Source organism: Oreochromis niloticus, linkage group LG16 (assembly GCF_001858045.2).
Source record: "Oreochromis niloticus isolate F11D_XX linkage group LG16, O_niloticus_UMD_NMBU, whole genome shotgun sequence".
Classification (NCBI taxonomy): domain Eukaryota; kingdom Metazoa; phylum Chordata; class Actinopteri; order Cichliformes; family Cichlidae; genus Oreochromis; species Oreochromis niloticus.
The window spans coordinates 13,803,843-13,825,078 of NC_031987.2; the positions used below are offsets into that span (position 1 = coordinate 13,803,843).

The following is a 21,236-nucleotide window of genomic DNA, read 5'->3' on the forward strand; positions in this document are numbered from 1 at the left end:
CCACAACCAAGGATTCAAGGCAGGATGGATCCATGCTTTCATGTCGTTTAATTCTGACTCATCTATGTGAATGTGGCAGCAGAGATCAAGGCTCATCAAATCAGGAAACGTTTTTCCTATCTTGCATGGTCTGATTTTGGTGCGGCCCTGTGAGCTGTAGCTCAGTTTCTGTTTTTAGCTGACAGGAGTGGCACCCGGTAAAGTCTTCTGCTGCCGTAGCCCACCTGCTTCATTGTTAGATGTATTTTGCATGTTCTGGTTCTAACCACTGGTTATTCTAGTTATAGTTGTCTTCTTCCAGCTTGAAGAAGTCTGGCTATTCTTCTCTGACATCAACAAGGTATTTTAACCCAGAGAACTGCCACTCACTGCTGACTCTTTTGAAGAAGCTGTTAACGAGAAATTAAACAAGTGTTCATACTGAAGTAGCCAATGCATATATACCAACCTAACTTGTCTGAGGGAAAAATGATCTGAGACGCACATCTTATAAAAACTGTGTCTAATAACACATTTCATTAAAATAGCTTTTCACCCCTAAAGGGCAAACAACACTCCACCAGCTTTTTAATATGACTCTATAAATTCAGTAGAGATCATTTAAACCATGCTGTGCCCTTAAAAATATATATTTAAAAATGCCCCTGCAAACTGGTAAATTTAGAAGTCTTGGACTCCACTAGACGGAACCAAGAGACATTTGATGGAATATTGAACAGTGTATTGTTTCAATCAGAGTTTGGAGAATTTAATTCATTAAGTGTAGTTCTTACCATGCAATACAAAACACAAAATCAATTTCTTTAAAAATGTCATCTACTTATGCATCCGAGTGTTCACATCGCTTTGCCAAATAGTAGTACTAGTATTCATTAGTTTTTCTACATATCCAAAACCTCTAGCTTAAGTATGAACAGGATGTGTTAAATCCACTTCTAATCACCCATCATGCCAGCGTATTGCCACACACCTTTAAAATCACAACTGAAAATTTCCTCACACAAACACTAAACTATGGATGACTTTTTTTTTATTGCAATGCATGTTGGTACAGCACAGCTTGGAGCTGAAAATACATGCACCCTCTATGGGAAGCTTTACTAGTCCATATTTATACTAATTCTTGTAATATTCAAAATAATGTTTTGTAATGATGATGTCACTGGAAATTTCTCCAGAAATTAAGATCCACATAAAAATGACTAAAGTCAACAGAGCACAGGAGATCAGAAGTACATATCATTGAGGTTTTTAATAATCATCAACACATTTATGTACAAAGCAAGCGATGTAATATTCAAATGACCAAAAAAAAAAAATCCTAAAATGCGTCATCTTGTTTTTTCTTTCATTAAAATAGCTACCTCAGGGATCAAGTCAACCGAATAAGTCTTGTTAAAACTTTCACAGATTCCCTCCTACAGTTAAACAGCCCTGGGAATGGGAGGAAGACAAAGCCAGATGGATTCAGAAATATTCCTCCCTCTAATGAAAATAAATGAAAATGAATTATGAGTGCAAGATTTTTGTAAAACCAGAAAAAAAAGCAAAAAAAAAAAAAGCTTGTCCCTGTCAGTTTTCCCAAAAGCACCAAGTTTGTCTTTGTTCTTCAGTTAGGGACAAATTAATTCTATGAAACATGTTTTCCCGGCCCACATAATACAGGATAATGTAATAGCATTTACATGGAAAGCAAATATTAAATGCGATGAAATTAAATCAAAAGGGCTTGTTGGGCGTTTCATGTTTGCACAATACACTTTTCTTGATATCAATTCACTCGTATTTGCAAACTGAGTACAAGACGTGTACATTTCAAGCGGCTATAGTTCTTTCTTCAAAACAAGCATATTGAGAGAAATAACCTGATTGTCGAATACACAAAAACAGAGCATCGTCAACTCATTCTACAGTATTAGCCATGCGCTAGCCCCAGCTCAGTACAATAAAACCATACCTTTCATAGTACTGACATGCCATGTCTGCCTCTTAAAAAAAGACCCATAAACACAAACAACTGACATTTAAATGTGTAAACTAAAAACCTGATAAACCTGTACTGATGAACTCTATAAATATGCACCCCTCTTTTTTCTCATCAGGGAACCTTCTCAACCGTTTCTGCCTGTGATCTAAATTTAGGATATTCACCACTTGTCTTAAGTACCTCCAAGACAGCCCATCAATCTGCACTGCTTGACATGCCTGACAAACTGCACTTGTTGCCAAACTGATGGAAAAATAAACTCCCCTTTCAAAATTTGAAGCAAAACATGTTCCCAAGTTCAAAACATCCCAACAAAGCCCAAATGAAAGACCAGGACAGAATCAAAGATCAGCTTGGTGCTATAAAAACAGGGGGGTGGGGAGGGGGCGACTCACACCCAGGGCAGTACGAACTGAATTAGTCATATTTAGTGAAATGAAATTCTTTTTTCATTGCCACAATTCAAGCACTCTTTTTTTTTTTTTTGGCAACCTATGTATTCAAATGACTCTTTCCTTCAAAAGAACCTGTGGTTACTCTCTCACCCTGGAGATCCAAGCTTATTAAAACACGTGAGGATCTACTATCTCTAACTTAATATGCATTATTTATTTATAAAATCAGGGACTAGAGATAACCGAGGGAAAAATACAGCAGAACAAGAAAACAGTCTCCACTGAACACAATTCTTAAGAAAGCATGAAGGTAAAACAAATATAGAGAAACTTGGAGGCAGTTTACAAAAACACTTGCGCCACTAGTTTGGTTTGTTTCCTCTTCAGTTTTTACAACAGTGACTGCTTGCATAAGCAGAAACACTGAGGTGTTGGTGGTGAAAGTCACTATGTACAAACACACACGCGCACACACAGTACAGTCGTCCAACCGTTGCACGCCCCAGAGTCCCCAGTTTTCTCAGCGGCATCACAGGTGGAAGTCTGGTTGTATCTCACTCCAACAAACCGGGGAGCAGAGTGGGGCAGTGGCCAGTACTCCTATGTTGTGTATGACAACTATAGTGCTCCTCCACTCAGTCAAGTCATCTGGCTAACAGAGAGAAAAGTCCTCTTGGGGGGGGAAAAAGACAAAAAAAATGTTTTCCTTCAGTCCTTCGAGGGAAGAGGCTGTATAGAGACAAAGACAAAGACATATAAAAGAACGTATAAATGTATGGTATTTTGTCTAGTTTGATTAATTGACAAAAATCACAAAACTGATTAAATAATCACCATCTATGCACAAAAACAGAGGTGTAATGTGCACTTATTTCTTCTGAATTATTTGGTTTGGTATGAACTGTTCTCAGGTCGGTATACCCTGTGAGCTTAAACTATAATAGCTCTACTGATGTTGACGTGCTTGTGTTCTAAATTAGTACTAAAATTAGAGCGCTCCACTCAGGGCATTATGGCAGTGCACACATTGTTGTCCACCAGCTATAGCATGATACCAGAGCTAGACTAAAAACTACATGCCTTTCCAGGCTAATGTATGACCTAGTGCCTAAATATCTGCATGAACAAAAATAACATATTTAGAGGTCTCCGTTGTTATGGGGAACACAAATAGTGTCATTTACAAGAACAAAAGTAAAATTTATATTTTCAACTGCAGCTATAATAGTAAATGTGCAATTTTTAAAGCTGAAATTGCACAGTTGGCTTTAGTGATTTAAGTAATGTATAGTTTAAACAAAGAACTAGTGAACTCTTTGGAATTGCCAAGATTTTGAAGTGATTACTTGTAAATGAGGCCCGACTTCATCAGAGTCACAATTATGGACAAACAATCAGCCCACACTAATCACAACAAACAGTCAGATGAAGATCAGACACATTATTCATAATCAATTTTAAAATTCTGGTAATTTCAAAGAGTTTCAAGAGAAAATAATGAATTCTACACCTTTCTTAATGTACAACACGGACACTTCACATTTGCTTTGACAGCACAAAGATCAGTGATTCTTACTGTAGCATTTGATGAGCTATAACTTTGTGTCATTCAATTAATATAAAAATCAAATCAAAAATTGTTTATTTGATGGAGCTTAATCATTAAGCTGCTGAAAAGTGTTACAGCACAAAGCAGAATGAGGAACCTATAGGAGAATAATGTATAATTTATGAAATTAATATAAAGACCAAGGTACAGACTGATATAGAAATCAAATAAAGACAGACTTTTACCTTGAGGGTTGGGGTGTTTAGCTTTCATCATCTGAGACATGTGGTTTAGCAGTGGCCATCTCCTCCTTGCTATTTGCAATCATCTTACACTTCTACAAAAAAAACAAAAAACATCAGGTAAAGAATGGTCCATACTTTACATATATGAACCATTACAAAAATGTCATGGGGTTCAAAAGTAGACAACACAGGAGACAGAAATTCTATTGTGTTCTTTGCATGGTGACAAACAACTTCACCTCAATATAACTGAACCCTGAAAAACATTATGTCACTATGTCAAATATTTAATATTCTAACTGCTTTCAATTTGCGCTTACTGTGATTTGTTTTAGATGACTATATCCCACACATTATTCTTTCAATAGATACAAACCTACTCAAATAAAAAGATAAATGTACTAAAGTCTGGAACCATTTTAAAAAATTAATAAATAAATAACAAAAACACAAAACAACCCACTTCAATATTTTCTGTTCCACATGATTTCAGAAAAACAGCAACATCAATCAAAATCTGAATCAAAACTACACGTTTACCTCAGTAAGCTCTTTGATGGTATGTATGTTAGCCTGCTGAGTGACTTTCCTCTTGGCTTCCTCGATGTGGTCCAGGTTAAGAGATGGTGTTGGTGGGACAAGGCACGGGGGAGGCTTGTTAGTTATTGTAGGAAGTGGAGCAAGGGGAGGCATGGCCGCCAGGGCACCCATGTTGGTCAAGGCAGCGGTCATAGTAGCTGCTGTCATACTTGCCACAGCAGCACTCATAGTGATATTTGACATGCTGGGTATTCCCGGAATATTTGGTAACCCCATTGGACCCATGTTGGGCATATTCGGCATGTTCGGCATTCCCATGCCCATTGGAAGGGGCAATGGCAAAGGTAAGGAGATGGGGGAAGGAGATGGAGTAGGCAGAGGGAGCTGAAGGATGGCTTTTGGTCGAAGACTCTCAGGAATTGGAACCCCGGCCTTGGCACACATGGCAGCAGCATTAGCCTTGGCTATCTCGAGCAACTGATCCTTATCTGAGGAAAGGAGGGTAAAAGATTGACAGAATGAGGGGTAACACATTAGGGCAAAGGAAGCTTAGATAAAAAATGGAATTAAGAAACAAAACCTCTTGCATATGTGGAGCACAAAAAGAAAAATCATGTAAACATGTTGCATAAATGTTTAGAAATGTAACATCAAAATGTCTTACCCAGATCAGTCAGCCGTGGAGGAGTCTTGCTGGTGCTGCGTCGTGTCCGGGACCCTGAGCGACGTTGTTTGCGGAGGATGAGAACTGGAGAGTGGCTAGGTTCCCTCTTCCACCTGTCTCGTCTGTCAAAGGATCGACTGCGAAATACTGGGCGCCTCCCTCGACCCCTCGACCTTGACCTGCGTCTACGATCTGGTGAACGAGATCTGGATCGTCTGCTTCTGTCTCCTGATCTGGACCTTTTTCTGCGGCCAGTGGAGCGACTCTTAGAGCGCTTACTCCTTTCTGTGGACTTCCTCCTTCCTCTGGGATTTGGTGAGCGTGAACGAGATCGCCTCCTGCGGGTTGGAGAACGGGACTTGGACCGGCGCGTTTTGGTTCGTGACTTGGACCGTGAGCGCTTGCGTCGCGTGGCAGACCGGGACCTTGATCTCCGACGACGGGCAGGGCTCCGAGATTTGGACCGTCGCTTCTTCCTCTCTGATGGAGAAACAGATTCTCTTTTCTTCACTGGAGACTTGGACCTAAGGGAAGGTAAATGATAAGACTGATAACCGTACACTGTACTCACATTTAATATCTGTACACAGTCCAGCAGTTCAACAACTACAGAACAAGCAAGAGGGAGAGATTTCTCTCTTTTACTATTTTGGTATCATGTAATACCACAAAACAAACCTGGACAGTTTTCTTCTGGATGTAGACTTTGATGCTGAACGCCGAGGTGATGAAGTTGAACGAGAAAGTTTTCTGCGCTCCGCGGGTGAGGGAGATGGGGAAAGCTGCTTCTTCTGTACTTCTGGAGATGCTGAATGTGAGGAGCTTCTCTGGCTTTTGGATCCGGTTTTAACTGGAGATTCCTCTTCCTCATCTGAGCCTTCCGAACAATCTGACCCATCCGTGCCAGTCCCAGGCTCTTGAGAAACAGACCTGGACCTGGAAGCATCCCCCCCTTTTTGAGGAGAATCTGAACTTGTCCGATTAACAAGCTGATCCTGCAACTTTTCTGAAGAATTCCCAATTTCAGAGCTGGAAGCTGTTGCTGGGAGTACAGGCTTCCAAGCACCTGCAACGTAAATGACATATCATGAAGATATGCACATTTACATAAACAAAACCAATCAATCAATAAAATTAATTACTTGAATCTAATGATAAGTAGGGGCAATATATGAATTGGGACACTTGTATGAAGATAAATACATCTGGGGAAAAACATTGGTTTTCATGGCTTACTTAAATATTTTGAAGGGAAAAGGTCTCACCTTCCGTAGCTGCAAGTCCTCCATTTTCCCCAGCAACCTTAAGCAAGGAGGGCTTCTTCTGTTTAACTGGGGAAGGAGATGTGGATCTAGCTGGAGATGAGCTGTCAGAAAGCCCACCACTTGATTCAGACCTAGACCTGCAGTCAGCAGACTCAGATTTAGACTTTGATCTTCTTCCACTCTTCCTAGGAGTTTTGGACCTCCTTTTGCTAGGCGGTGGTGAATGTGACTTTAACCGGTGCCTTCGAGACAATGAGCGAGACCTAGAGCGTCTACTAGACCGTGGTGGTGAACGGTTTCTCTTAGCAGGGGAACGAGAGCGCCTTCTGACTGGAGACCGGGATTTAGACCGCCGTCTGGAGGGAGGGGTCCTGGATTTTGTCCGTTTGCGGGGACTCCTGGATCTGGAGCGACGATTGCGCTTTAGCACTACAATAGAACGTGACCGAGTTCGTCTGCTCCTGCGGACCGACCGAGATCTTGAACGACGGGATCTGGGGAGTGGTGATCGCTTGCGCCGAGACAAGGATCGACTCCTGGAGCGTCTCCCTCCAGTACGTCTTGCTGGTGACCGTGATCTGGAGCGGCCAAAGGGACGTCTGGATCTAGAGTGGGAGCGGCGGGGTCTAGTGATTGAACGTGACAGCGAACGTCTGCCAACTCCACCCCCTCGTCGAGGTGAGCGGGTCCTGGAGTGCCGCGTGCCTCCACGGGAACGGGACTTTGACCTTCGACTTCTCCTCGGAGACCGAGACAGAGATGGTGACCTCCGCCTGTCACGTTTAGGGGACCGTGATATCTTTCTTTTTGGAGACGGAGAAGGATGACGACGCTTTGGGGAAACAGATAGGGAACTCCTCCGCCGTTTCGGAGACCTGGACTTCCTAGGAGACTTTGACACTTTCTTTTTAGGGGTGACAGAGTGAGAAGTAGATCGGGACCGACGGCTTACTCTTTTCGGAGACTTGCGGGGGGGAGACAGTGACTTCGTCTGGGATTTAGGGGTCTCGGAGCGGGACCGAGAACGGGCGTCCTTTATAGGACTTGCAGACCGCTTTCCCTTTGAGGGTGACCTGGAATGGGTTCTTGACCGTTCTTTCACTAATGATGTTGTCTGAGACTCCTGCCTGCTGGGACTACGTGATGGTGACCGACTTGGGCCTGACTCAGACTTCTTTATTTCTAGGGTTCTGGAAGGTGAAGGAGAATTACGCAATTCATCCTCCGTGACTTTCGCCCTCTGAATTGAATTTGTCTGATCTTTCAGTACTGGGTCATCTCTTTGAGCAGCACCTTCCTGTTTTGGGATTATGTCAGGCAATTCCTGGGCATGGCTGAATGTACCATCTCCCTGACTGCACTCTGTTTTAACTTTAACTGTTGCCATCTGGACTGCCTCTTCCTGGTCTACAGAAGGTGATCTCATAGGCTTCTCTTCCAATTCATTAATGTTACTGTCCTGCGCCTCAGTTGTGGGCACATCGATATCTGATGTCTCTTCTTTTTTGACCCCAAGCAATTCAGATTTCTGCTCAATGATGGGAAGGGGTTTCTCCTCTCCTCGTTTGCCTTTTGGAACCAGTCTGGATACTGGTTCTTTGAGGTCAGATGCCACAGCTGGAGAGTATTTACCACCACCAGATGCTTTGCCTCCTTCACCTTCAGAGTCTGAACCTGAGGCAGAGCTGCTTTCAGAAGGGGAGCGAGATGGGGATTTCTTTTCCTGCTTTTCATCTTTCTTTCTCTTTTTCTTCTTCTTTTTAGCTGCATGCCTTTTTTGTTTTTTGGATTTTGTCTCTCCCTCTGTATCAACACGATCTGAAGAAAATCACGATTTAAAAAAAAAAAAAAAAAAAAAAAAAAGATATGACATTAAACCATTGCTTTTTAAGCAATTATCAATTATAGCCATGTCTGACTTTCTCCTACCTGTAATTGGATCCTTTTTGCTTTCTTCCTTGATTCCTGGGTCTCCAATTCCTGCAGCTGCTGCCAGTCTGGCACTAAAAATACAACAAAAACTAAGTTAAAGAGATTTTTCCTTGTTAATCTGTAAAAAAATAAATACATAAATAACACAAATGAAACACAAAATTCAGCAATTCTATCAAAAATGCTTCACAGACAGAGTGAAAATTAATTGAAATAGCACACTGGGTTGATTCAGAATTCAGTAAGTCTTTAGTCACAGGCAAAACCTGCTACTTTTTTGCTCAGATGTATAGCTCTGTTAACTGGCTATGAAGTGGAGGTCACCCTAATTGCAACCATGGGCTCACTTAGACAAAATTGATTTGTCATGAGTGTTGTAAAAGAGATGCAGACAGCGTTACATTCATGCAATTTCAATTGAATGAATGGTACCAACAAAAGAAAGATAACAATATGTAGATATAGACGTTTGGAAAATTAAGATAATGTGCATGTGTCTGTTCTGCACCAAGGTTTAGAGAGGACACAGATCATTGGTTGTTGAGGTAGCTGATTAAATGTTGTGATTCCTCTCAAACTCCTCATCAAAAGAGAACAGATCCATCAAAAATCTTTACAATTCATGCAGTCTGTGCCCAACACAAAAGGCACCTTGTGACTTTTCTTAGAAAAGCTTCCTATTTAATATAGGACATTTTTTTAAAACAACTTCAACTTTTATCTTATTTTAGTAGTTTACAATTTCAGTTATTTCTACTTACATTAAAAAAAAGAAAAAAGAAAAATGCAACATCTATGTGTTATTTTAGTCAAGATTACATTTGTCTACAATTATGACTTACATAATAAACAATCACATGTTAAAATTTAAGACTGCAAATAATTTCCAGTAGTTTGAATACAGGATTTTCGCTGGTCAAATGTAGGCCTTCAAAGCACAATAGTAAGCATGAATCAGTCCATGTACAGTAACGGCAAAGAGTCATCTACAGAAATCTAAGCACTTCTGAAAAACAAAACTGATTATTTTGCTTTGGAAAATTAAACTTTTATTAACCAACTGCTTTTGTATGAAAGAAAGAAAAACCCTAAATATTAAGTAATGTACAATTTTTACTGTGCCAACTTACCAAGTCTCAGAGACCATTATATTTAGTTTAGAATTTAAAATTTTCCCAACCTGGCTCTGGTGGTCCTGACAGGTCTCGGTGGAGGTGGAGGCTCAACATCTGACTCGGCACCAGATTCTGAACTACTCTCCTTCTCGCCCTTCCTCCGCCTCTTCTTCTTCTTGCTCTTGTGTTTTCTGTGTTTCTTGTTTTTCTTGTGGGAAGGCTCAAGCTCTTCCTTGGCATTCATGTCATCTTTCTCATGTGCCTCCTCCTCACCTGCACAGGGAATCGAATATTTCAAATTACACAAGTCTGGGTAATTTACCACTTTTCATGTTTTTGGTTTTTTTTAAGGCAAGAGCACCCAATAGGAAGGGTGATGGCCACACACTCTCTGTGAATTCACTCAACAATTACCTGCGTAATTCTAACACTTTTGTGACAAAACATCACAAACTTTGTGCTACAAACTGGACTTTGTGTGCACGGAGCTGGCATCTTGAATATCCTGTTCAATGTCAAATCCAACACTGGGTGAAAACAGTTCAAGAGAAAACCAGAACCATCTAGAGAGGGGGTTAACTGTAACCAACTCTGTACATGGTTCTGGGGAATGCCAGATGGTGTTCAAGAGTGCTGGTCAAACCTAATGAGGCATGAGATACTCTGAATGTTCACATGTTTTGATAACCTTCTTCAGCCAGTTTCCAGAATCTAGTAGACTGGATGAGGAGCTGATCAATGATACTGACAGAACAGCAGGCAGTAAAACCTGAGCCCAAACAACTACATCATTCCCAACAGCCTTTAAGGTTGTGTTTCCCATACACTTGGAATACAAGGATTGACATCTCATTCACAATTTAGTTTTCACTGGCAACTACTTGACTGTTCTTTGGAGATCACAGCCCACATAAACAACTATCAAATTACAGTGCATACCTAGATACTAGCTTTACCTGTTTGAGAGAATACTAGATCTAATTATTGGTACTTATTTTACCCAAGATAAAAGATGACTTTTTGGCAGCTGCAGTAGCGTTTGGTTCTACATGGTTTTCCTGTTTGTACAATGTAAACACATTTTTACCAATCAGATGCCTGCTTATTGTTTATTAGTGATAGGCAAACAGCTCGGATCAATACTACCACCATCTGACACTAATAGGACATTACATCTTACACAGCATTGCAAAAGAACAATATTTTCAGACGAAACAGACATGTAAACCATTAAATATTTTTTGTATTTTAATAATTTAATCACTATTCAAATATTCAACAATGACCATATTTGTGTCCATGCCTAATAACAAGCAGTGTTTCCAGTGTGTCACTCTTTCTGAACAGATCGTTATTTGTTGGGAAAATAACTAATTAACTGTAAACAGACTAATCAATCATTTAGTTATCTTTATGTCACTGGGCTTGCTAGTTGCAAAGGGAAGTAAAGGGCTTTACACAAAGACAGGAGCATATGGTGAAACAGAAAAACACAAGGTGAAACGAAGACCAGAGGAGAGAAACTAGCACAAATACTGTGGTGTATCCCTCCCAAAAATGAAGACTAAAAGGCATCCTCAATCATGCAGTGAAATCAAAAGCAACTTGATTTTATTTTTTTTGTAAAATTATTTTAAATTTCACATAAATTAGAGACAACAATAAATATAAGTTAGACTTTATTCATTTCACATAAATTTACTGAGGCACAGACTGAAACTTTAACACTGAAATCTGTGGGGCAAAAACCAGCAAAAACAAACTTAAACAAAATGGGTCAAATCTGAACATATTCGGACCTCTTTGGGACTCGTGCATCGCTTACCTGAGGGGATGTCCACTGCACACTCCATTATGCTGTTATGCTGATCTTGTAAAAGATTCTTTCAATGTCACTGGTGTGCTGTTCCCTCTCTCAACTCTAGGGAGAGAAAAAAGGTAATTTAACTTGAGCAACAAACGGATGCCATACCAAATATAGATTTCATCACCATACTTTAGTATACATTTTGGTAATGCTAATGCAAACTGCTAATATTTCCTCAAACTACATGTAAGGATGAAAACTTTCTACTGATTTGGAGCAAAACAGTAATCATTGGTTGTTATGAGTCAACCGCTGTTGATGACTAAATACCATTTAAGTGGTATTCACTTATCTAATAAAAAGCAGCCCGATCTAATTGGTTTTAAATGTCGTGGGAGAAATATTCTTAATGCCTAACATGAGTCTGAAGAAAAATTTGATTTACTACACTTGTGTTTTATTTGCCCCTGCAATTATCCAAAGGTACAAAAACTGCCACAAAGTAATCAGTAGGGCTGTGATTAAAGCTGCTCTGTTCTTCTAAATCAAAAGAAAGAAAAAATGCTTGAACAGACAAAGTGTACTCTACCCAGTCCCCATGGCAAGCCAACTTAATGCTCCCTCACAAATAATATAGCCATGGTGCGATAAATATTGATTTTCATTTTCATTTTACCAAAACAAATGAATTATTTGAGAATAGCCTTCTGCTAGGAAACTAAGGTAGCTCACCTATGAAAAAGGATATAAACCAGTACATCAAAATCAGACAATATTCCGAAAGAAAAACAGAATAGCTTGGGCTATATTTAACCACAAGTTTTACCGTGAAACAACAACAACAGACCATCAAACGGCCATCTTCCTACATTTCTCTAATTTTTAAAAAGACTGACGATTAACACTTAAGTCCCTTGTCTTGAGCAGCAACTTCCTTATTAAAACTGGTATATTTCTGGAAAATGATCAATTAACACTCTTCAATATTACTCTGGGAAATAAACCATGAATTATCAACCAGAAGAATCAACATAGACAACACAGATTTAGCAGATGAGTATCCTTCAATATTTACATGTCCAAAGAACAAAACATTGGTCTTTTATTCCACTACTGAAGAAAGTGGTTTTCTAGCACTTCCAGTAATATGTCTACTATAAACCAATATCATAACCCATTTAGGACATAATAACCAGAATCAGGTAGTTTACCCTTGCTGTCTACCAAACAACAGTGAATCTGAATTGTGAAGGCAAACATATTTCACAAGTATTCAACAGTATAACTTAGCCACGTAGTTTTAAACAATAATGCTTCGTTAGCCAAAATCTAAGACCAACTGGCATCTTAAGTAACATCTGACAAATGATTCTATAAATCTTTTACAATCAGGTCCCAATTGCTTAGTTGTGGCTTTTAATTCGGTTTTTTCTTTCCATTAAACTCTGCACATTACTCACGGACCAAGTGCTTTTGTAACGCTAAAGCTTTAACAAAGCCATCAGTAGTCCTTGCCAGCATGGATACATAACCTGCGAAAAGCACCGATGTTCACAAACATTATTAATAACACCAATTTCGGGACGTGAAAGCTTCACTTAAGGATACATTCAGAACTGGTTACTTCAACGAAAACAAAGACGATACTACGCTAAGATGCACACGGTGTTAAATAGCTAACACGTTTAGTGGACGTTACGTTTCTCTATTAAAGCTAAAGCTAACGCCAGAGAACACATTATTTTTGGATTCAGTTACCTTGAGCAAGTTTAGTTGGCCTTTCAGCAACAGATAGATTATACTACAGTTTTGAGTAACTGCGAAATATAACCATCCTGTACTCGCAGACCAAAAGCTAAATGGATGGCGAAAGCAAGGGACACAAAGTTTCAAACTGCGACAGTTCGTTAACACGTTAGATAAGCCGCTGTCGGGCCTGCGCTGCTAACGGTAACATTCATTCACAGATGACTGCAGCTGGTAGCTGCTAGTTAACGTTATCTTACTTTTAAAGAACAATGATTGCGATGTTCGTCAAACTATTATTCCCTTTAACTTAAACGCTTACCAGCTAGGCAACACGAAAACAGTAAAAGACAACTATACTGCCTGCACACCTCGGCCTCAACGTCGGCTCATTGCCCGCTTGCTCTCCAGCGAGGACATTACCGCTAGCCATAGCATGCTCGTTAGCTAGTTTGCTAATCACTTGGCTGCTACTTCTTTCAACAAAACAGATTAGTTCGTTCGTTCATCATACAGCCCATTCAGTGACGCAAACGTACCCGGTTAATGTTGGATGGCTGTGCTTCCCGCGTAGAGGATGCCAAATGAATGCAAATTGCCCGAAGCTAAGAAGTCACTGAATATGCTAACCGTAGTCGTTAGCCAACTAGATGCCCCGCCATGATGGGGAAGGTATCCCAACATGCCATGCTCCGCGGTTTGAATGGCGGCGTCACTGTCACCTAGGCAACTCCAAGCGCAGCCAAATGCATTAAAACTTGACATGTTTATGTCTCGGTGTTTTCCTATTTATTAATTACTTTAGCATACAATGCCCAAACCTCTATAGCCATATCGTGTACATACGTGTTGGTGTGGAAATTTAGTCTACTGTACACATAGTTTAAGCATGTAGTAAGCTACTCTCTTGAACGCCCTTTACTCAACAAACTTGGATTTTAGTTTTGATGCACTTCTGCTGATATTTGTTTGGAAATATTTTCGGCCTGAAGTGTTTTTCATAATTTTTCCAGAATTTGGTATGAATAGAAAGCTAGATTTCTTTAATAAATAGTCTTCATGGAGTCTTGTATCGATTCAATTTAGAAAAAAAAAAACTGTTAAAACGTATATTTAAGCCACCGTTCTCTCTTTGAATCGTCTTTGGATTTCAACAGGGATGGATTGGTGGTTTATCACAGACACGTTTCTTTGAGACATGTATTCACTTTGAAAATCAGAGCCAAACAGAATTAGGGGTAACATGAGGAACGTATGATAAAGTGGGACACCTAATCCCACTAATGAGGAATGACACGCATTAAAAATGTCCTTAAAATTAATGTTCAAAAACCTTCAAATCAGTTGCGGGTCTGTGTGAACGTGGACTATTTATTCGGAAATATCAAGACAAATTAAGGTCGTGTTGATAGAGTTGATTTTAACTTACTTACATGTCATGCCAACAGTCTAATTTAGTGCATAACTATATAACGCTTGTTTTTATCCTGTGACAGAAGGAACTGAAAAGGTGGGTGCTTATGCTTTTATTCTGATAGGATTGGCCCGGAAGAGCCGTTGCAACCTTGCATTGTGTGTCAGAAAGCGAGTTGTTACAAGTTCAACTAAATGTTTTTACTTGAAAATTCTCCCGCTGTCAACAGACATGAAGAAGAGATTTAACATCAACCTGGACGATTCTGCTTTCACTAAAGAAAGAACACCGGTCTGTATTTTGCTAAAAAATAAGTTCGCGGTTACGTAGCAGGCTTGCTAGCAAACGAGTCTTCAAGCATACAATTTAAATTTTTAACGTAAGATTCACTTAAAGATTAGCTATAAAGCGTATCTATAAAAAGTTTTCGTCAGGTGTATTTCCAGACTCGTGAATGGTTGTTTTATGTGATTTAATTCATAGTAAAATTATCGATTCTCAGAGAGTATTTCATTGTGATTGCGTTTCAGCCAAAGCCACAGTTTCAACTCGCTTCTACAGTTGGACAAAGCACTTCAGCTTCAGCTACCACAAAGCCTGCTCAGTCAGTGGGCCAGCCGGTGTCCTACGCAGAATACATCGTCCAGAGTAAAAGCAATGCGGCTGCTGCTTCACGTAGAGATGCTGCCTCCAAGTTGCCCAGGAGCGATGATGCTGAAGTTACCTGTGTGAGGCAAAGTGAGCCATCTACAGTGTCCTCCAGCACAGAAAAATGTAAAACAGTGCAGGACTTGGCTAAAGGGCCCCATGTCAAACTGAGTGAAGAGGCACAGGAGGCTACCACCGGTCAAACAGAGGGAAGTGGTCAAAGGTCTGAACCGGGCATCAGCTTGGGTCCTAAACCAGTGGGATCTGGGAGCAGCATTATTGTCAGTCCTCGACAGGTATGCATTAAAACTATATAGCTTTGACCCAACAGGTGCATGGTTTACAGAAAACCGTAGCCTCCTTTCATGCATTCCTGTTATTGTCCCAGTAGCTATTTTCTGTGGAGGTTACATTTGTCTGTTGTTCACTGATCAGCTGAAATTAGTGTTTTCAGGTCTGCACAGTGGCAGGGTATAACACCACGTTTGTTTACATTGCTACTGTCGTGTTCTTTTTTTGCTGAGTGAAGTTCAGGAAACAACCTCGCTGTTCACGCTATTTTTATTGTCAGGCAGTTAAAGATTTGGCTTGCACAGCTGTGGACTACTCAGTGTCAAGCAGTCTGCACGCAGAGAAGTGAAGTACAATTCATAATTCAAAGTATATATTAGACACATGAGAACAGGAAATAATTGTGATTGGCTATTGATGGGGAGATGCCATGGTTTAGACTTGGCACCCCCTGATTTGTTCTCCTCAGGGTTCTTCCGCATGGCAACGGTCATTTACCTCTAGTCAGGGATCTTGTCCTGTGTGAGAAAACCCCTCCCTACCTTACAGTTGTTACCAGGGATGTTTTATTTTCATGTTGAAGTCAGCTTTAATTGACACAACGTGGTCTCTATTTCTTGTTGGCTATAGCACCCTGTTATCATACACTCAAGATCAATCAGCCTGTCTTGTCTGACACTGTGTTCTGTAAGGGTGTAGCAATTTACCTTCTACACCCAACTCTTTCTATCTCTCTTAGTTCATCCTTCACAACATGGGGTTAATACTTTTAATGAGAAGTGTGTCAACTCTATTATGAGCATATATTGCAATCAATGTTGAAAAGACACTTTATATTAAAAAAAAACTATTTCTAACACTACAGAGAGGAAACCCCATTCTGAAGTTTGTTAGGAGTGTACCATGGGAGTTTGGAGATGTTGTGCCAGATTATGTCTTGGGACAGACAACCTGTGCTCTCTTCCTCAGGTGGGTTTTTGTGCTTCACAAACTCTGTTTATGTGAGTGAGAAAAAGTTGTTGTCATTGCACACACTGGAAAATTTTATACATTTGTTCTGTTACTGTAACATCATGTTGTTATAAAAAAGGTTTCTATGCATATATTTGTTTAAAAAAAAAAATGCTTTTTTTCCCTTACCTTATTTCTCTTGTGTATTTTCCTTGCTTTGATGTTGGTTTATGTCCCTTCTGTTTGTTTGTTTGTTTGTTTGTTTGTTTCTTGGTTTGTTTCTTGGTTTGTTTTTTGGCTCGACATAAAGTCTGAGGTATCACAATCTCAACCCAAACTATATCCATGACCGTCTGAAACAGCTTGGACACACATTCACACTACGAGTGCTACTAGTTCAAGTAGATGTGGTAAGTAAAGATGCTCTTTAACATTAACCTTGATACTGATTATTTAAAGTATTTAGTCAACATTCAGTGTCCTGACTTCTTTGTGGTAACTGGGAGATTATTACTATTTATCAAACCATTAGGGGATGCTCTATGTCCAATCATTGTCAAAGCCAATGTCTTTACATCAAATCTAATCAAATTAAGATCCTAGAATGGCTGCAGCAGCTATTCTAAGGTGTCATTTCCTCTGATAAAGTAAAACTAATACATGCTTATGATATACAGTCCAGTTTAGAGTTTTTCTCAATTGTCTTAATGTGTTTATTGTTCTACTTTTATCAAAACCTTACTGACTTTGAAAGTACTGCAAAAACATGAGCCTAATGTTAAGTGTTCAGATTCTAAAAAAGGAATGTAAAGGACTGTATGTTCAGAAATAACAGCAGTGTGTACAGACGCAATGGGAAATGCTAATGTTGCTGGGGAAGCGTGTTATTAATTTGAGAAGAGCGGTGAGAATGGTGTTCCTGATGTGAGAAATGCGTCAAAGCGATTTGAAACTGTAATCACATAAATAATGCATTAAGGCACTTTTTAGAAGTATTACTTTTGTTCTATTTCAAATGCAGCTCCTGCGTCTTTTTTAATCATTCAGTACAAGCTGTTGAATATTATTCTTGTGAAATCTATATCTAAATATCTGCAGTTTGTACATATCAGGAAAGGAGGAGGCTGTACAAAGTTTCCTGCTACAGGATTTCAAGACTGATACCATCTTCTTATTCTCTTTGTTTTCATCTAAATTGTTTACACTTTCTCTGAGCAACTAGAAGTCGTCTTGTGACAGGATCAAAACAGCGGTGATGCAAATTAATTTGCGCTCAAGCTTCATTTTCTTTTGTTGTGCACTACACATCTGTGAAATATCTTGACTGCATTTTGCAAGCTGTATGGTATTACATTCAGAAGATTTGCACACAGACAGCAGACCTGAGTACACCCCTGTGCAATATCACTTGGTTTTAAAATTGTGTCATTTTCTTGTAATTGGATTACATCTATGCTGAACAGAATTTGCTCTTAAAGTAACTCATCTTAGATCATGTTTAGATCGACTATAATAAAAGCAGAATCAGTGCACCTACTGCAGTTTAGATCTTTTTATATTTTAATACTTTGTGTCCATCTTTATTTTTCATGACAGACTCCGTCCTCCTGATTGAGTATACTTTTTCTTTTTTTTTATTAGCTGGATGGTTTGTACTGCTCTATCCTTTCTCTTTAAACTGGTTCAAATTTGTTCGGTTGGATTCAAGTCAGGCAGCACACTTGGCCTGACCTGAAAAGGGCAGGTCATAGTGTTTTTTCCCTCTACTTTAGAAACTCTATTGTGATGTGGGCAGTGTGCCTTGGATCATTATTATGCTGGAATATCCCTCTTCTGCCGGCTTCTGGAGATTAGGAGTCATTGTGTCAGACAGTATTTTGGTACATTCACAGACATTCATAGTGCAAACTATAAAGGTCATCTCCCTAGCACCTTTTGCACCAATGTATCCACACCTCATCAAACATGTTGGATCCCATTTGAACTGAACACATTTATATTGTTCTCAACTGCCCAAAGAACGTGCTCCCAATATTCATCGGTTTGTTTTGGGTTTTTTTTTCATATCCTTTTTTTTCTCCTCTAAGTTTAATATTACAGTTTTGCGCTGAAGAGCAAGCAAGTTTTTTTTTTTTCTTGGACGCCATCCACTGAGCTTAATGTTATGCATTGTCCTTCACAGCTGTCACAAAAACTCTGATTTCCATTTATAACCCCTGTGCCAAGTCTTAAGCACTTACCCAACTGTTTCTCAAAGCTGGATTGTGCAAGCAGTGCACTGTTGGTGGCATCATTTTAGGAGGACAGCCACTGCGGCTCTGATGAGCGGCACTATGGCTCATTTTGTACCTCCTGATTACTGCTGCAGCAGCTGTGCTTCCACTGATTTTTAGGTGGAAATCAATCTTTCTTTATGTTTTTTCCATCTTTGTGGAGCTTCATGTTGAGATTATTCAGTTCCCCTGACAGTTCTTTTCTATGTGGAACCATGATGCAGACATACAGATCAGACAAAACCCACAGGTCGAAAATTGAGAAAGTCCTGCAAGGAGTGTTGCTTTTCATAAGAATCACTACTCTAAATGTCAGCTCAGGAGAATGCAATTACCATAAGGTGATATAATTTACATCATTTATCATTTAAACTGTGTTTCAAAGGATTATACTCACCTTTGTTAAATACTGTGTAAACACCTGCCACAGAACTCAAAAGTAAATTTGTGATAGTTCTGCAAGTGTTCGTGTCTCCAGGGCCATTTTTTTTTTTTTTTTTTGCCGCTTTGGGACATCTGGTTAATACTAGAAACAAAATTGGAGGCTTTTAAGCGAGTGAACAACAGAAACAGGGACACAAATTACCTCTATGAGTCTGTGGACTATCTAACAATAACAGCTGTCAGGTCGGTAACGTCAGCTGGCCTTATGAATTGCGGACAAAAATGTAAACATCCAAAATTTTTATATTTAACAAGACAGAACAATCAGCTCTCCTTTAGCAGCTTAATGTAAGTGATCAATGCAGATCTACTCATTTGTGAAGTGTATCTTGCCTCAGCTGAATTAGTTTCGCTAACAGTGGTGTAAATGAAGTGTGAAGAGTGCAGCTGGAGACTATTTTTGGCACTGTGTGTAGGAAAATAAAGATCTCAGAGCTGCCAAATAATAGATACTGTGTAAGAAGACTCAGATTTGGGTCAAAATTAAAAAATGTCACAACATCTCAATTTGTAGCAAATCTAAAGCCCTAATGTGACTTCATAAAGTCTTTAAGAATGAATTTTTGTTGATTTTTTTTTTTGTTTTAACTCTAACGTCTCTTCAACTACAGAAAGATCCTCATCATGCGTTAAAAGACCTGGCTCGCATGTGCATCATGGCTGACTGCACTCTCATCTTGGCTTGGAGGTAAGACTTGCAACAGATGATCAAGAGCACCTAGCAGCTTGCTACAAAACATGTATATAAAATAAATAATCTGTGTGATTCTGGCTCCAACATCTAAAAACTATAGCTCGAAGACAAAGTCAAACACTTCTTGTCTTTTTAAACGTGTTTTGTCGTTTTCTGTACTTCTCATTTTGAACTGCCAGTCCAGAAGAGGCAGGCCGCTACCTGGAAACGTATAAGTCGTATGAAAAGAAGCCAGCTGACATGCTGAAGGAGCAAGTCGAAAAAGACTACCTATCAAAGGTGTGTGTAGAGTCACCGTTTTCTATGTGAACTCTTGGTGCTTTGTTTGTTTGTCTTTTCGCCTACTTGTGCCCATTTAATAAAAGAGATACCATTATAGAAATGTCATGGAAGATATGATAACATGGGATTGTACAGTATTTGCCAAAATCTTGCAGTAGCTTTAAGACCATGAACACTGAAAATGCTGATTGGATTTCTGCTTACTTCAAGGTTACAGATTGCCTGACAACTGTGAAGTCTATCAACAAAACTGATGCCATTACTTTGCTGTCTGCGTTCTCTGTGAGTGCCTCATTTTTCACAATTTTTACTTCAAGTATTAATTAATCATGTTTATTAAATTCGTTTAAAGACTCACTATATATACCACAAGAGTCTGCAAAGCCTAAAGGGAGATGTGCAACTTGATTGGTTCATGAACAACTTCAAGTGTGTAAATGTAGTTCAGTCATGTTGTCAGTGGGAATGATCCAATCAATAAACAGACATGATGTATATTTTTTTCAACAGTCTGTAGAAGGAATCATCAGTGCCTCTAAGGAAGATTTGGTTGTCTGTCCAGGCCTTGGACCACAAAAAGTGAGGAAAACACATGTGCTGAGTATAAATATACACTGCGTAGATGAAGTGTTTGATGATTTAACATGTTGACATTTTGTGTTTACAGGCAAGACGACTCTTTGACGTGCTCCATAAGCCCTTTCTCAAGGCAAAGACAAAAGACAGCTGAGACTTTTTTTTTTACCAAGAATGTGATATGCTTCTGAAAACAGTTCTACATTTTTGATCATCATGTTGAACATCAAACTAAAACACTCAGGAGGACTGAATACTACAAAGTCTATCGATCTACAGAGATAATGGAGAAACATGTTTATCCCATACAAACTCAACTAGACCTCAATATTCATGCCATGGCTTTTCTTTTGTGGATTCTTGACATGAACTGGTTAGTTTGAAGTGGCCCATGTTTAAAACGTACCTTCTTCCTCGC

General features: G+C 39.4%; 2 protein-coding genes across 6 annotated transcripts; one reads left to right on the forward strand and one right to left on the reverse strand.

The window, feature by feature from the left end:
- Positions 1 to 1,233: 1,233 nt before the first annotated feature.
- sona (SON DNA and RNA binding protein a) lies at positions 1,234 to 13,970 on the reverse strand. Of its 5 annotated transcripts, none has more exons than XM_013271449.3 (10): positions 13,785 to 13,970; positions 11,518 to 11,611; positions 9,758 to 9,965; positions 8,575 to 8,648; positions 6,646 to 8,463; positions 6,059 to 6,446; positions 5,381 to 5,904; positions 4,717 to 5,204; positions 4,177 to 4,268; positions 1,234 to 3,111 (listed from the first exon to the last, which is right to left on the reverse strand). In XM_013271449.3, exons 2-9 carry the CDS (start codon positions 11,543 to 11,545, stop codon positions 4,194 to 4,196), a joined length of 3,603 nt encoding a protein of 1,200 aa, XP_013126903.1. In that variant the 5' UTR covers positions 11,546 to 11,611; positions 13,785 to 13,970; the 3' UTR covers positions 1,234 to 3,111; positions 4,177 to 4,193. The 5 variants fall into 5 exon arrangements, with proteins under 5 accessions (XP_013126903.1, XP_005451951.1, XP_005451952.1 ...); XM_005451894.4 differs by having other exon boundaries at positions 1,234 to 3,054; positions 11,518 to 11,613; XM_005451895.4 differs by lacking the exon at positions 13,785 to 13,970 and adding an exon at positions 13,617 to 13,754 and having other exon boundaries at positions 11,518 to 11,613.
- Positions 13,971 to 14,763: 793 nt separating this feature from the next.
- On the forward strand, positions 14,764 to 21,147 carry ercc1 (excision repair cross-complementation group 1). The gene is made up of 9 exons (XM_005451892.4): positions 14,764 to 14,950; positions 15,190 to 15,603; positions 16,464 to 16,567; positions 16,860 to 16,959; positions 19,878 to 19,954; positions 20,140 to 20,239; positions 20,453 to 20,524; positions 20,753 to 20,821; positions 20,910 to 21,147. The coding sequence occupies exons 1-9, from the start codon at positions 14,891 to 14,893 to the stop codon at positions 20,970 to 20,972; spliced, it is 1,059 nt and encodes a 352-aa protein (XP_005451949.1). The 5' UTR covers positions 14,764 to 14,890; the 3' UTR covers positions 20,973 to 21,147.
- The last annotated feature ends 89 nt before the right edge of the window (positions 21,148 to 21,236 follow it).

Coding starts and splice junctions, on each gene's coding strand:
- ercc1 (XM_005451892.4), top strand. CDS start 14,891: ATGAAGAAGAGATTTAACATCAACCTGGACGATTCTGCTTTCACTAAA. Junction 15,604..16,463: donor TTATTGTCAGTCCTCGACAG/GTATGCATTAAA, acceptor CTAACACTACAG/AGAGGAAACCCCATTCTGAA. Junction 20,822..20,909: donor CAGGCCTTGGACCACAAAAA/GTGAGGAAAACA, acceptor TTGTGTTTACAG/GCAAGACGACTCTTTGACGT.
- sona (XM_013271449.3), bottom strand. CDS start 11,545: ATGGAGTGTGCAGTGGACATCCCCTCAG. Junction 8,464..8,574: donor CAAAAAGGATCCAATTACAG/GTAGGAGAAAGT, acceptor GATTTTCTTCAG/ATCGTGTTGATACAGAGGGA. Junction 5,905..6,058: donor TCCAGAAGAAAACTGTCCAG/GTTTGTTTTGTG, acceptor ACCTTCCCTTAG/GTCCAAGTCTCCAGTGAAGA.